The sequence below is a fragment of the Nannospalax galili genome, unplaced genomic scaffold, assembly GCF_000622305.1.
Source record: "Nannospalax galili isolate Female #2095 unplaced genomic scaffold, S.galili_v1.0 scaffold1128, whole genome shotgun sequence".
NCBI lineage: Eukaryota > Metazoa > Chordata > Mammalia > Rodentia > Spalacidae > Nannospalax > Nannospalax galili.
In genome coordinates this window covers 925,044-941,225 of record NW_008358632.1, presented here as the reverse complement: position 1 = coordinate 941,225, position 16,182 = coordinate 925,044, and the positions used below count along the sequence as shown (strand labels likewise).

At 44.3% G+C, this 16,182-nt stretch overlaps 1 protein-coding gene across 2 annotated transcripts in view; it reads left to right on the top strand.

The window, feature by feature from the left end:
* Positions 1-16,182, top strand: part of Itgb3 (integrin subunit beta 3) — a 60,382-nt gene that overhangs the window by 15,253 nt on the left and 28,947 nt on the right. For both annotated transcript variants that reach the window (XM_008821887.3, XM_029558080.1), the window contains exons 2-4: positions 2,672-2,757; positions 12,572-12,767; positions 14,063-14,315. In XM_008821887.3, coding sequence (XP_008820109.1) covers positions 2,672-2,757; positions 12,572-12,767; positions 14,063-14,315 — 535 coding nt within the window. The remainder of the gene's footprint in view (positions 1-2,671; positions 2,758-12,571; positions 12,768-14,062; positions 14,316-16,182) is intronic.

Sequence of the window (16,182 nt, the reverse complement as noted above, 5' to 3'; positions counted from 1 at the left end):
GAAACTGCCCAAAGAGGGATATAGCTAAAATAGTCCAGGCTAGGCTCCTCTGAGAACACTTCTGATATAGAGCTATAATGAAGAGGGGCTATGTTTATGCACCCCTGGGTAGAGAGCATCTGTGAACCAAAGAGCTGTCTAGGGTGCCTTTGAAGGAGAAACCTTGAGTGGCACTTGGTTCTGAAGGCTCCGACTTGGCATCACTGAAAGTTCGGCTACCTTTCCTCCATCAGACATTGCATTGCTGAGACCTTGATGATTAAGGCTGGTGCTATAATTGCAACCTCACAGTCTAGACACACACACACACACACACACACACACACAAGGCTGGTGCTATAATCACAACCTCACAGTCTAGACACACACACATACACACACACACACACACAAGGCTGGTGCTATAATTGCAACCTCACAGTCTAGACACACACACACACACACACACACACACAAGGCGGGTGCTATAAATGCACCCTCACAGTCTAGACACACACACACACACACACACACACACAAGGCTGGTGCTATAATTGCAACCTCACAGTCTAGACACACACACACACACACAAGGTTGGTGATATAATTGCAACCTCACAATCTACACACACACATACACAAACACACACACAAACACACAAATGATTAAGGCTGGTGCTATAATTGCAACCTCACAGTCTAGACACACACACACACACACAAGGTTGGTGCTATAATTGCAACCTCACAGTCTAGACACACACATACACACACACACACACACACACACAAGGTTGGTGCTATAATTGCAACCTCACAGTCTAGACACACACACACACACACAAACCCCTCAGAGCAACAATTGCAACCTCAAAATCTACATATACCCCTTCAGGTCTTATTCAAACTAGAGAGTAAGGCTCCTCCTCCCACCTCTTATTTTCTTTCTGTGTTGGGGATGGAAACCCCCTTTTGCATGCTAAGCTATTCCCCTAAGCCTCTTAAAATGTAATTTTCAAAAAGTTAAAAGTACGGGTTTCATACAAACAAAAAATAAACATGTATAAAAGATTTTAATCAGCTTAATGTGGGAACCAATAAGTTTGTAAAGAAATTCAAGGAAGGGAAGTTTATAGTTAGTCAAAGAATTATGGACATGAATTGGCTAATAGATTTTTAAAAATTGGCTGATATCTGCAAAACAATTCACTTTCACTTTTGGGGCCCACAGTTTCTACCAGGCAGAGATCATTGACATTTTGACTGGTCAAAAATCTTATTTATTTTTCTCATCAAATATAAATTTGTATTACCAATTTTTTTTTACAAGTTACCCTCTACTCTTACAAAGTTGTAAAAAATCTTAACAAAAGACAAAATTACAGATACTCTCTAACCATGACAGCTCATTTTCTCAGTGTATTTCTCAGATATTTGGGTCATAATAAAATAGACATTTGATAAGATGACAAGTTTGGGGCATATTGGGAAAACACCTCAATAAGTAAGATGACTTAAAATAATGGCTGTGTGCAAGGGAAGCTCTTCAGAAAGTTGGATAAGAGCACTGTCAGGGTAACTAGAGTTGCAGGGGAGGAATGGATCTTCTTTCTTTTGCCCCCTGAGGCCCTGTAGGCAGAAGAGGTTTTACTTGTCTAGGACCAGGGACGCTGGGTTGGGGAGCACGGAGGATCGAGGCGTCTATACAAGCAGTTGCCTGGTGTTTGCTTTTTGGTCCCTGTGGTCATCCATGTTCCTTACCTCAGCCTTTCCTCTGCCTTTTGTCAACATGAGGACTATTCATGTCTGAGTGGCATGTTTAAATGTACCTCTTGGCTCATTGAATTCTTGCAAAAATTTTGTGAGGTAGATCAATCAGTTCCTAGAGAGAGGCAAGTTGCTCAAGGCCACAGCATGGCTAGTAGGGAGAGCACTTAGCATTGAGACCCAGGCCTTGCTTCCAACTCTGAAATTCCATGTTTTCCATTTCCTTTCCTAATCTTTCTGTAGTTTTCTGGAGCGTTGTATGCTTGGACTCCAAGACAGATGTATTGGAAAGCTTAAGACATTTTTAGAAGACTTCTTTCTCCTGAGAGGCCAGTGGAACACTGCCATTAAAGTTACCCTGCCTTCCACAGTGTTTAGGTGTTACTGTTAGTGCACCTGGGCCTTCGAGTCTCTGTGACTGTAATTAGAATGATTGAGAAAGCATGTGGCCATTACTCTGGGCTTCAGATTTTCATTTGTACAATGTAGGTATAAAACCTAGCCTTAATTAAGCCTTTCTGTCAGTCATGATATGACACTTGGGTCTGTGGCTCAGTCCTATCAGCTACTGTCACTGTGGCTTCATCAATTGATGATGGCGATGAGTTTCTCCCCATCTTCATTTTTTAAAAAAATATTTTTATTTTATTTACTATTTTTATTTTTTGTGTGTTATGAGTGTTTTGCCTGCTTGTATGTAGGTGCACTCATGTTGTACAATGCCCACAGAAGCCAAAAGAGGGCATTGGATTCCCTGGAACTGGAGTAATGAACAGTTGTTAGCAGCCATGTGGGTGCTGGGAACAGAACCCGGGTCCTCTGCAAGAGTAGCTAGTGCTTTTATTTGGGAAAGTTGGGAGAATGGGGCAGGATGGTTACTTCCCTAAGTCAAATCGGCGTTCATGCCTTTGTCCCTCTGTTGCAGGGTCCAACATATGTACAACCCGAGGCGTGAGCTCCTGCCAGCAGTGTCTGGCTGTGAGTCCTGTGTGTGCCTGGTGCTCAGATGAGGTAAGGAGCCTATACCATATCTTTGTTGATTCAAAAACCATAGCTGTTACCTCAAAGGGACTAAGAGGTAGTTTATTCTGGAGCCAGATATGAGTGATGTTGGCTCAGGAACAGAATCAGTTTACTCCAAATACTGTGTTCCAACATGATAAACAATTTAATGAAATTTTTGTACTAACAGAACAAAGTCATAAATCGAGGTTTTTAAAAAATTTTATTTATTTTTATTTTATGTATATACGTGTATTGCCTGCATATAGATAAGTGCACCCATGTCGTGCAGTGGCTGCAGAGGTCAGAAGAGGCTGTCAGATCCCCTGGGACTGGAGTTACAGGAAGTTGTTAGCTGCCATGTGGGTGCTGGGATTTGAACCTGGGTCTTCTGCAAGAACAACCAGTGTTCTTAACCCCTGAGCCATCTCTCCAGCTCCTATAAATCGAGTTTTTTTTTTTTAATACATTGGTGGAAACCAGGTAAGGTGAGTTACAACAAGCGAGGAAGTCTCTGCTATAGACTTCAGATATCTGGTCACATTCTTTGCCTTTGGGTTGGTGGAAGCTAGGAGTCGGTTAGTACATTCTAAAAAGAATTTTACCTGATAGTCATGAGGATGTTAGGTCAAACCCAGAGGTGGGCAATAAATGGCTAGGGGGCTAATCCAGCCTGATATAATTTGGCTCCTAACCTGTAACATTCGGTCGGCCTTGTAGAGTGTTTACCACAAGCATGGCTGTTTTTCTATAAACTTCAGTTCACACTTTCTTTCCTTAGATTTAGATGTTTTTGTGTAGGAACAGGCACATGGGGTTACCACTGGATGGGTGGTACACAGCTGTCACAGGGGTGTTGCTGGTAATGATTTACACAGGTTTCCCCCTATCACCACCCACCAGTTTGATTGGGTGTCTGACCTTGCTGTGACCACTGCTGACCTCTACAGTTTGCTTTATGTTGGGCTTGAACATCCCAGGCAAGAAGGGTTTCAGGTCTCAAAATGAGAGGTGGGAGGGATGCTAGGTATGGAGAAGGTGCTGGCTTTTTCCTCAGAATTTAAAAAAAGACAGAAGGGGAAGCTTCTGCAATGCCCCCGGAGGTCAGAAGAGGCTGTCGGATCCACTGGGACTGGAGTTACAGACAGTTGTTAGCTCCCATGTGGGTGCTGTGTGTATGTGTGTGTTTAGTTAGAGATCTGTTTTCCTCCCTTCTCTCTGATGATGAGGCTTCTTTTTTTCCTTCCTTCCCTCTCTGAGGTGTCAGTGGGGGCAAAGAGTCTAGCCTATTGGTGAGGACTGGAGGGTGACCGGAAAGGGTTAGCTGTGTCTAGGCAGAGGGTTTGTTGTGTCTGGGGCCCTAGGGAATGAGTGTGTCTGAGGGAATGGCTATGTTTGTGGCTGGGCTGGGAATTTGGAGCTGGCAAGGGCTGGTGGGGGATGTAGGGGGTGAATTTGGCTGAGGACATCTCCAGTGGTTACAGTGGGAGTGTGAGTCACTAATCCTTAGCAGGTGGTTACCTGAGCTTCAGGTCTTGCTGCTCCTCAGACACCAGAGGCAGCCACTTGGCAGGGTGACACACCCCTGTTCTGTAGAGCTCCTTGACTATTCCAGCCCCTCACTCGCTCTGTCTGCTTCTCTTCCGGATATGCTGAGTTTCCTAAAAAGGCAAACTCCTGGGCAGGCTGAGGAGGATGGGAGCAGGAGGCCATGTTTATCCCCTGGAGGGGGGTTGCCAGAGCATCAGAGGCCAGCTCAACATGCAGCATTGGCCTCTGTGCTGTTCAGCAAGGGGGACTGCTTCCAGAGGCAGCTGTCCAACATCTGGGCCAGATTGACTTCTTTTAGCTCATGAAATGTTCCCTGGGGCTGGAGGAGGGTGAGCCCTTCTCCTCCACCCCCGCAGGTGCCCCTCCCCTCTGGAGGCTCAAGGGTGGTGTGGCTTCTTCTTTTCATTTGTTATATCCTCCTGCCTTTGGTCACCATCGTGGTTTTGTTAAGCTTCTTTTCTAAGGAAGTTGCAGTTTTATAATAATTATAGAAGGATGCCAAAGGTGTCTTGTTTGGACTGATGGCCTGAAGCTGGCTGGAGCAGAGGGGGAGGGAGCCCTGGATGTAAGGCTTAGTGGCACTCAAAGGAGGTTTTCGCCTCCTTCTCTCTTTTTCAACCCAAAGTCAGAATAAAGACAAGGCTGCTCTGGCCCAGATTATCTTGGGGGAAAAAGGAAACTTCCTGGAGAGTCTGTCCTGGAGGGGTGTCCAGGTCCATGCTGTCCTTCTTCCATTTTGTACCCATCTGGATCTGATAGGGACTAGCTAGAGCTCAGGTCTGACCAGCCACAGCCCTTCTTTAGCCCACGTGACCAGAATTTCATGTGACTAGATTCAAATGTGGAATATTTACGGGTCACTATGGTGAATCTGGTCCTCTGGGGCAGACTGAGAAGGCAGAGAGAGAAGTGTATACTAGGAAGGATCAAAGCTTGTGGCAGGACTAGAGATAAGATGGAGTCAGGAAATGGGTGGCAACTAGGACCAAGGGAAACTAATAAGGGGAGGTAGAAAGCCCAGGGAGATAGTCTCCAATAATATAATATAGTGAATGACCACAGTGCTCATCACTAAGCAAGAGGGAGGGCGAGAGAGAGGGGACGGAGCCAGTGTGGGGCAGAATGTGTCAACCAGGGAGAGGAATCCTGGACTGTAACTGGAACATGGCTGTTAACCTTTTAACGGAAGGAGCAGGGCTTCCCTTGCTCAGGCCGAGTTTAACTTTTGGAATTACCTTGGTCTTTGGCTTAAAACAACCAAAGGTGAGGCTGGGTTTGCTGCTCAGCTCTCTGTCTCCTTTGTCTTGACTGTTTCTGGCAACACTGGCAGTGCCTCTGAAAACAACTGGTTGGGCTCAGCTTGTGGTCCTTAGAGGACAGCAGCTCTTGGGTGTGTACAGCGAGCACTTGGGTGGGTAATAGGAAAACATAGCCAATGTGCATGAGTTGGGTGTTTTGGGCCCATCTGCATGGGGCGTGTTCTTGGAGAGTTAGATGCATAGTTAGATAACGTGGGTTGAGGTAATGTGGTATCTCTGATCTGTACACCTAGCAAAGATGTCAGCTTTCACACAGAGATTGAACCTGTACTGTAGTCTGGACCTAAGTGGTGCCAAGCTGGAGCCTAGAACTTTCTAAAATCACGTGGTGGTGAGAATTGCCTGAAATGCTTGTTAAAAATAAAGGCTTGCTTGGGGTTAGAGAGATGGCTCAGCAGACAAGAGTACTTGCGCTCTTCCAGAGGACCTAGGTTTGGTTCCCAGCATCTACACTGGGGGGGTTCACAACTACCTATAACTCTAGTTCCAGGAATTTGACACCCTTTTCTGGAGTCTACAGATACCTGTACACACATGGTGTACATACAGACAAGTGAGCACACACATATACACATACACATAAAATAAATCATAAATATAAAGGCTCTGAGGGTAGATCCTGGACCTATTGCATCAGAGCAGGTTGTTATGATAGTAAGTTGGATAAACATTGCTACATTGCTACTGGCAGAGGCTGGTATTGGTCAAGGTACGTGGAAGTAGAATTAAAGTTGCCAGATAAATTCAAAATATTGAATTAAAGTTGGATTAAATGGCAAATAATTTCTTGTCTTGGTATGCCCAGAATATTTTCTAAATTTGGCAACTCTATGGTGGGAAGAAATGCTTGGAATTGGTATACAAGCCTGAGCACACATTGGAAGGTAGACCCGTCCACAGTCTGACATCAGAATAAAAGGGGGAAGAATGGGATTTGGGTCCAGCAAGTAGAGGAAGATTCTAATGGGACTTCTTTCTCATTTTCTCTGTGTCTGCAGGGGAAAGTCAGGCTGCTCTTTACAGGTCCTCTTGTGATTATTGGAACTTTGTTATCACGTTTCTGCTACAATTTCTTTCTACTTTTATTCTGGAACATAGATGTCCCTTTTGAGGGTTTTATCCCAACTGTTATTGTAAAAAAAAAAAAAAGTCAACAAAAATGTATAATAGTGACTTGGGATGTAGCTCAGTTGATAGAGTGCTTGCTTAGCATGCATGAAGCTGTGGGTTCAATCTCCAGTGCTGCATAAACTGGGCATGGTGGGGGTACACCTTTAACCCTAACCCTCAGGAGTTAGAGGAAGGAGGATCTGAAGTTCAAGGTTGGGCTGAGGAGATGGCTCAGTAGATAGGAGCATCTTCTATGAAAGCAAGGAATCAGAGTTCAAATCCCCAGCACTTAAAAGCTGGACATGGCTACATGTAACTTTAATCCTAGTGTTGGAGAGTAGAGACAGGTGAATCCTAAAGGCTTGCTGGCTGAAATGGTAAGCTTGAGGTTCGTTGAGAGACCCCGTCTTAAAAAATAATGTAGAGGCCAGGCGTGATGGCGCACGCCTGTAGTCCCAGCACTCAGGAGGCAGAGGCAGGTGGATCTCTGTGAGTTCAAGGCCAGCTTGGTCTACATAGTGAGTTCCAGGACAGCTCAGGTTATAGAGAGACCCTGTCTCAAAAAGACCCCCCCAAAAATAATGTAGAGAGTGATAGAGGAAGACACCTGCATGGGCGCTTCTGTGCACACACATACACACACAAATGCACAGACGCACACACATGCAGAAATTCAAGATCATCCGTCACCACACAGCAGTTTAAGGCCAGTCTGGGCTAAATGACATCCCTATCTCAAAAAAAGTGTACTTGAGTAGAGTGAATACAAACAGCTATAAACTAAAATGCCTCTTTCCCCTTCTTTCTTTTCTTCACCCCTTCATACCTCTGTGTACAAGTCATTTCTTAGCTTTACTAAATGAGCCAGTTAAACAACAGTGTTAATTTATTTGGGACTGGGGAGATAGCTCTGTGGTAGTGCACTTGCCTCACATGTGCAAGTCCATCTCCAGTGCTGAAAAAAGAAAAGTTCAAAGGCATGCTTCCTTCCCCTAGCCTTCCTCCAAGGAAAGGTATGTAGTAACCACAGTCTTTGGAATGGTAATTGTAGAAAGGACTCTTTGATTTACTTTTTACTTGCTTAGACCATACCCAGAAGTATTTGAGTCTATTTGACTCATATTGAGACTTTGTATTTTGAAATCATTTCAGTCTTATTTTAGGTCCTGCCCAACCCTGTGAGATATGTAGCTCAGTAACAATTGTTCGTGCTGTACTTTACCCAGTTTCCAAAACAGGAATAATGGGCTGAGACTAACAGCCTGTGTCACTCTCCTGATATGGGGGAAGATGATCTACCAGCTCATACAACTCACAGCCCGGAGCCTCCCATCTCTGTGGGGGATCTTCCCCTGGGGTTTGGTTATTTGTGCCCTTGTGTGTGTGTGTGTGTGTGTGTGTGTGTAACATCCGGTTTTGCTGGGAACTAGAACTTTAATATCTACCCCCTTTCTAGTTTTCTCTCTGAGTAACCTGGAAACATTCCTTCTGCTATCTTGGCCAGAGTTATACAGAAGGGGAATGTGGCCCAGGGTGTTGAGAACATTGCTTTGGTATCTTGGTATCTTCCCAGGACAGGAGGCTCTCAGGCAGAGCTGGGCTGATGAGCAAGCCTGTTAACTGTTTGACCTCTGATGTCAGCGACCACGAAAGGAGGGACGGAGCCCTCCTTTTTTCCCCAGTATTTATTTTTCTAATCAAGGCTATAAATTTAGAAAGTGGGAGTGAGGAAACCCCCACAGAAGCATCCTCTCCCTTCTCTGAGCCTGAAGATACTTGGTGGCTTGTTCTTCTCCTGCAGCTCCCTGGTTTCCCTCTTCCAGTCCCTTCCATCATCCTCTGTCTTGTTCGGGAAAGGCTCAGTTCTCCTGGCATCTTGGTGATCCAGTAATTGCCTTTTGGGGAAGGTTTTCTCCAGGCTAGGTGGGCAGCTGGAATCAGAGATAAGGTTCTTAAATTTTTTTTTTTGAGACAGGAAGGGAATGCTTTCTGGGAGAGATGGCCACAAAGAGACCAGGGATGGCTGGGCACAAAACTTGTCCTGCCCAGAAGTTAAGTTCTCCCCATGGCTATTCTGTCCCACTGCAGTCAGGTGTCAGCATGGAGATTTAATTCTTTTAGAGTCCTGTAGGGTTTGTGTTGAGACATTTGTAGCCAAAAAGGTTAAGTGTTCTGCACTGGTTTTACACTGGAGGCCATTTCTCCGTCTCATATAGGAGAAGCTGAGAGAGAAGGAAGGAAACCACTGGCTTCTGGAATCCCCTTTCCCTTTTTGCTTGAGCCAGATGTGGGGATGATTGTGTAATAGGTGTGTGTGGGGGAATGGGTGTGTGTGTGGGGATAGGTGCGTGTATGTCCTTGTGCTGCTGTTCATGTCTCCATCCACACTGGGCCAGGCCTTCACCTCATCAGAGCTTTAGAGGATGAGCAGCTCCCCGTGGAACAGTCTCTCTATAGACATTATGGGGACCAAGATATGTACAGCTGAAGAGGAAGGACCCGTCTTTTCCCACACTTCTCACATCCCCATTTTTCATTTCATGTTCTCTACCTGGGGCATTCTCTGTTCTGTTTTTTTTTCCTAGGACCATCCCTCCCAACCAACTTTGCTGCCTTTTATTGCATTCTCTACAGAATGTAGTAAAACCTTGTAAGGATACTTCTGAGAGAATTTAGTTGGCATCTTTGTTGTGTCACGTCTGAGTTCTGCAACTTTGGACAGGTTACTTAACTTCTCTAAGCCTCAGATTTCTTACCTAGAAGATTGATTGCTCATTTGTGAAACCTCCTTAGGTTTCTCACTTGTCAGGAGCATTGCAAAAACTCTCGTAAAGTGCCCATAACTGTGCCTACATACAGTAAATGCTCGTGTTCAGTAAATGTTAATGGCAGTTGTTCCGGGAGATTGATATATTTTTAAAAAGATATTTTATTTTTTTAATTTTATGTGTCTGAGTGTATTGCCTGCATGTTTTGAGTGCACCCACGTCCTGCAGTGCCTGAGGACATCAGAAGAGGATGTCGGATTCCCCTGGAACTACAGTCAAGGATGACTGTTAGCCCCGATGTAGATGCTGGGAACTAAACCTGGGTCCTCTGCAAGAGCAGTCAATGCTCTTAACTGCTGAGCCCTCTCTCCAGTCTCTAGGGTTTTTTTTTCAAGGTGATTTTTGGAAGAGGATGGATAGGAGAATCTGAAGAACTATACACTGGGAAATAGGTCCAGGTAGGCGTGTTCTAGCTTTCCCATCAGTTGCCTCAACCTGGCAGGTGCCAGGTGGACATGTGCCCATGCAATGCTGGTTAAATTTGCTGAGTGTCAATAAGACAGGACTGAAAACATTATGTTCTTTAGCATTGCCTACCCCCTTCAAAAAAGTCTGGAAACTAAGGCTCAGAGTGACTTTTATGAAGTCACATGGCTAGCTAGTGCCCACCATGCTTTAAGGCCTATTTCTTGATTTTGGTATTCTTCCTAGGACAGTGCGTCCCCACTTAATTCTTGCATAGAGAGTCCCAGAGGGTGAGGGAATGCATGTTGGCGTGTTTTTTGTCCGGAGTGAAGGTAGAAGGTGGTAGGGTAGGCTCCAGTCAGTAGCCTGTCCTCATGCTGTCTCCTCAAGCTTGTGGAGTTTATTCATAATTTATTCAGGAACTACCTATCAACACCTCATAATTATAGCTAAGTTTTAGTGAGCACTTACTGCATGCATCATCTTATTTAGCCCCACATGACATCTATACAAGGGAGGGGTTTTATTATTATTATTATTCATTTCTTTAAAGTAATTTTTTGTTGTGATAGAACACATATAACAGAATTTTCCATCTTCATTTTGTGTGTGTGTGTGTGTGTGTGTGTGTGTGTGTTCATGTTTGTGTATGCGTGTTTGGAAGCTAGAGATTCTGTGTCTTCCTCGATATCCCTCTGCTTTATTTTATTTTATTTTATTTTATTTTATTTTATTTTTTGACAGGGTCTCCCTTGCCCCAGCCTGCCTGAAACTCACTATGTAGACCAGGCTGGCCTCAATCTCATAGAGATCCACCTGCCTCTGCCTCCTGAGTGCTGGGATTAAAGGCATGAGCCACCATATAGTGTACTGCTTTATTTTTTTGAGACAGGATCTTACACTGAACCTGGAGCTTACCGATTTGGCTAAACTGGCTGGCTAGCAAGTCCTAGGGATTCTCTTGTCTCTGCCTCCCAAACTCTGAGATTATAGGCATGTGCTACCACACCCCATTTTTCTATGTGGGTGCTCAAATTTGAACTAAGGTTCTCAAGTTTGTGGAGGCAACACTTTACCAATTGAGCCATATCTAGTCCTGTCTTTACCTTTTAAAAATTTTGTCTTTTTGAGACTGGTTCTCCCTGTAACCCCAGCTGGCCTAGAACTTGCTATGTAGATCAGACTGGCCTCTATTTTACACACAGAGATCTGCCTGCCTCTGCCTCCCAAGTGCTGGGATTAAAGGGGTGTGCCACCTCACCTGGTCATCTTGACCATTTTTAAGTGTACAGTTGTATTATATTAAATCTATTGATGATGTAAACCACCCCTATTACCCATCTCCATAATACTTTTCAATATGCAAAACTAAAACTCTGTACCCATTACACAGCTCTTCCTTCCTCCTTCTCCCCAACCCCTGGTAACCATCATTCTCCCTTCTGCCTCTGATTTTGATTGCTGTTCATATTAAAGGAGGGCTTTTAATCCTCATGTTACATGAAAGAACTGGGCTTGGAGAGTTGACTGACACTGGTACTGAGGTAGTCAGTAGTTGAGATTTAGTCTCCACAAGCTCATTCATTTGCTCTTACCCTTTATCCTACATTGTCTCCTCATGCTGTCTTTCCCCTGTCACCTTTGTCTAAAACCCTGGGTTAAGTCCTAGGAACAGAGAGCAAACAGGAAACACACAGTCATGGACCTTATAACGTAGCCAGTATCTGGGACAGCAGCTCTAACCTGTTTTAATCTACAGAAATACTTTGTGTAGTCGGGTGTGGTGGCACATGTCTTTAATCCCAGCACTTGGGAGGCAGAGGCAGGCAGATCTCTGTGAGTTTGAGGCTAGCCTGCTCTATATAGCGAGTTCCAGGCCAGCTGGAGCTACAGGGAGACCCTGTCTCAAAAAGATCCCCCAAAAACAAAAACAAAAACCCAAAACAAAAAACAAAAAACAAGCCCCAGAAATACTTTGTATATCATTACTCATTATTCATTATGTGTGTTATACCCCCTCCCCCATCTTCAAATAAAAGTTTCTCAAAATAACATTTCACTTTCATTGTTTAAACTTTTTTTTATTATTATTATTAATGTGTATGAGTGTATTGCCTGCATGTGTGTAAGTGCACCCATGTCATGCAATGCCCGAGGAGGTCAGAAGAGGGCATTGATTCTCCTGGAACTGGAGTTACAGACAGTTTTTAGTTGCTATGTGGGTGCTGGGAATCAAACCCTGGTCCACTGTAAGAGCAATCAGTGCTCTTAACTGCTGAGCCATCTCTCTAGCCCACTTTTATTGTTTATATGTGTATTTTCTATTCTATTCAATTGTGAGTAAACTTGATTTTGAAAGCCACAGATGAATTATACTTCACAGTTTGTAAATCATTGGGCCAGTAGGTATCTTACTGCACATGCCCTCTTTCTGGCTGCCAATCCATAAACAGGCACTTAGTCTATCTGATACTTGTTTGCCCTTCCTGAACATGTTCCTAGGGATTAGCCTAGGAAGGACCACACCTGTTCTGAACTTGCTGGTCCTGCAGGAGACATAGCCATCCTAGCTTTGATTACAGGCCTACCCCTTGGGTTCCTGTCTTATAGGCCCTGCCCCTGGGCTCAGCCCGCTGTAACCTGAAGGAGAATCTGCTGAAGGATAACTGTGCCCCAGAGTCCATCGAGTTCCCAGTCAGTGAGGCCCAGGTCCTGGAGGCCAGACCACTCAGCAATAAGGGCTCCGGAGACAGTTCCCAGGTTACTCAAGTCAGTCCCCAGAGGATTGCCCTTCGACTACGGCCAGGTAGGCACTGGGATTATCTTTGGGAGACACTTGGGACAAGTGGGTGTGGGACATAAAGTGAGGGTATGAGCAGGAAATCTTAGAGGAGGGTCGGCACAGAATATGAATTGGTGGGAAGAGAAGAATGTGTGTGGGGTGTGTGTGTGTGTGTGTGTGTGTGTGTGTGTGTGTGTGTATGTGTGACTTATAGGCAGGAGAATAGAAGAAAATAAGAGGTGTTAGAATTTGAGTCAGAAGATCTGAGTTTGAATCTTGATTCTACCGTGTCCTAACTACTTGGCAATGTACCAGCTACTTAGCTCTTTTGAAAATGCTTGCTGCTGCCTTCTTTCTTTTGGCCTGTTCTAACTAGTTCATAGCTTCATGTTAAGATGCAAGTGAGATAAAGGATGAGGAAGCAGTTTTTAAGCCCATTTTCCAAAGGGGATGGTGCAGTTCAGAAGCAGAGAAAGGAGGGACAAAGACCTAGGAGGGAAGAAGATTAGACTAAACTTTTTGAAGCATTGCCTTTTGACTTTCTGGCAATTGAATCAATAAAGAATTAGGAAAGACCTACCATACACAAGGCATCTATGGGATTCAGGGACGAATAGGACACAATACCTGTCTTTTACCTTTATTATTATGTTTTATTATTTTTAAAAGAAATATTTTTATTTTATATGTATGAGTGTATTGTCTGCATGTGTGTAAGTGCACTTGTATTGTGCAGTGCCCATGGAGGTCAGAAGAAGGCATCAGATCCCCTGGAACTGGAGTTATGGGTGCTTGTTAGCTACATGGTGGTGCTGGGAACTGAACCCGAGTCCTTTGTAAGAGCAGTCAGTGCTCTTAACCACTGAGTCATCTCTTCAGCCCCTCTGGCCTCTATTATTATCATTTTTGGAGAAAGCTCTGGCCAGCCTGGAACTTACATAGCCCAGGCTGACCTCAAACTTGCAGTGCTGTTCTTTCCCCCACCTTGTGAGTGCTGGGATTACAGGCCTGTATCACCACACCTAGCAGTTCCTATCTTTTACAATCTGAAGTTTAGTAGTTGACAAAACTTCTGTGACTTGGGATGGTAGGCCTTGGGGACCCAGAAGGTCACATGGATAGAGATTTAGAGAGGGTGGAAAATGTTAGAATGAAAGAGAGGTTCAAGAGACTGCAAGAGGAATAGAGTTGTAAGAGAGGAGAAAGGCTTTCAAGCTTGATTTGATCAAGTAGTTATTAATTCCCTACTGTTGTCCACTCATTTATTCAGTTGTAGGAGAAGAAGGGGAGAAAAAAACTAACATCTTTCTGCCTTCCAGATGATTCAAAGATTTTCTCAGTACAAGTGCGGCAGGTGGAGGATTACCCTGTGGACATCTATTACTTGATGGATCTGTCTTACTCCATGAAGGATGATCTGTCAAGCATCCAGAACCTGGGTACCAAATTGGCCTCCCAGATGTGTAAGCTTACCAGTAACCTGCGGATTGGCTTTGGGGCCTTTGTGGACAAACCTGTATCACCATATATGTACATCTCCCCACCAGAGGCCCTTGAAAACCCCTGTTATAAGTAAGTCCTTTCTCCAGAAGCCAGTATGCCCCTTCCCTTTGTCCCAGGCAGGTCCAAGTCCTGTTCCCATTTCTAGCCCTAGGGTTTTTGTTTTTTAAGATTTAAAAAAATTTAAAATTTATGTATGTATATGCACATATTTATGTGGTGTCCATGGAGACTAGAAGAGGGTGTTGAATCCCCTGGAACTGGAGTTACAGGCAGTTGTGAGCCACCTGACATGGGTGTTGGGAACCCAGTAAAGGTCCAGTGAAATTGCAGGAAGTGCCCTTAACTGATGAGTTACCTCTCCAGCCCCTCTGGTGTTGTTTTGTAGACTGCTTTCTAGCCAGATAGTAGCTGTTTTCCAACCTGGTCTCCCTGACTACTGATCTGGAGAATTGTGCAATAGTGTTGAAGTGTACTTGAGGTCCTAGACAGAAAATGCATCAGCTTCGTGGCTTCATCGCAAATGAATAGGAGGAAAGAGGAAGGGGTGGGGAGGTGGGATCAAAAGTAGAGAGACAACTAGAAAAGTAAACCAAGGAGTTATGATTTCAGAAGAACCCATTCTGTTGTCATTATTCTAGTCATCAAGAGCACACATTTTGCAGTTAAAATGCAGGAAATCAAGTCATTTTATTGAACACTTTAATAGTGTATAAATTGGTAAGTTCTCTCTTCCTCTCCCCCCTCCTTCTCCCTGTCTTTACCCTCTTTCTTTTTGAGATAAGGATTTGTTATGTAGACTAGGCTAGCCTCAAACTCTCAATCCCTCAGCCTCCGGAGTGCTAAGATTAGAGTCATGAGTCATTCAGCTTAGCTTTGGGGTGGAGGTAGGGGATACTGGGGATAGAACTTAGGGTCTTATGCTTGTTAGGAAAATGTGCTACCACTGAGCTACATTTCCAGCCCTGTGCCTCTGTTTAATTTATGTATTAGTTAAGTTTCTTCTGTAACCAAATACTTGGTAGAAGCAACTTAAAGGAAAAGATGTTTATTTTGGCTCATGGCCTAGGGCATATAGTCCTTCATGGCAGGGAAGACATGGAGTCTGAAGCAGCTTGGTCCATGGTGGCAGGAGCATTGGCAACTCTTTGTTATATGTCACTATGGCTGGAATCAGAACTAGGCTAGAACCATCAAGCCCACCCCTATGGCCCTGTTTCTGCCAGCTAGGTCCTATGTCCAAAAGGGCTAAATGTTCAAACACATGAGCCCATGGAGGCGCATCTCCACACCTTACATCCAAACCATAGTAGTCTGCTACTGCATAGCCTACTTAATTGGTGGACTATAAATCCATATATGATAGCAATTTAAAATAATGGTTGCTGGGGCTCGAGAGATACCCTAGTGGTTGAGAGCTTTCTGCTGTTCCAGAGGACCTGAGGTCAGTTCCCAGCACCCACTTCATTTGACTCACAACCAGCTGCTTTTAACTGCAGCTCCAGGGGATCTAAACACCCTCTTCTGGCTTCTGCAAGCATCTGTAATCAAACACACACACACACACACACACACACACACACACACACAACACATACACACGGACACACAATTTTAAAAAAGTAAATTAAAAGGATGATTACTTAGCTTGACAAGACTTTGAAGTTCTATGGTACAGTTTTTGAGCTTGTGTCTGCACTTTGTGCTTCTCTAGAAAAGGCATCAGTTATTAATTGAACTGTTAGTCTGGGGACAGCAATGGTCCTGTCTGGCATGGTCTGTAAAATGATGAACTCCTGTTTTATTGTTGCTGTCGTCTTATCATTAAGACGACAGCAACAGCAGCTGAAAATTCATTCTGGTATAAGTGCTTTATGAAGGCTCATGATGACTCTCATGAGATGTGCATGATCATGTCCCCATGCTCATTGGTTTAGAA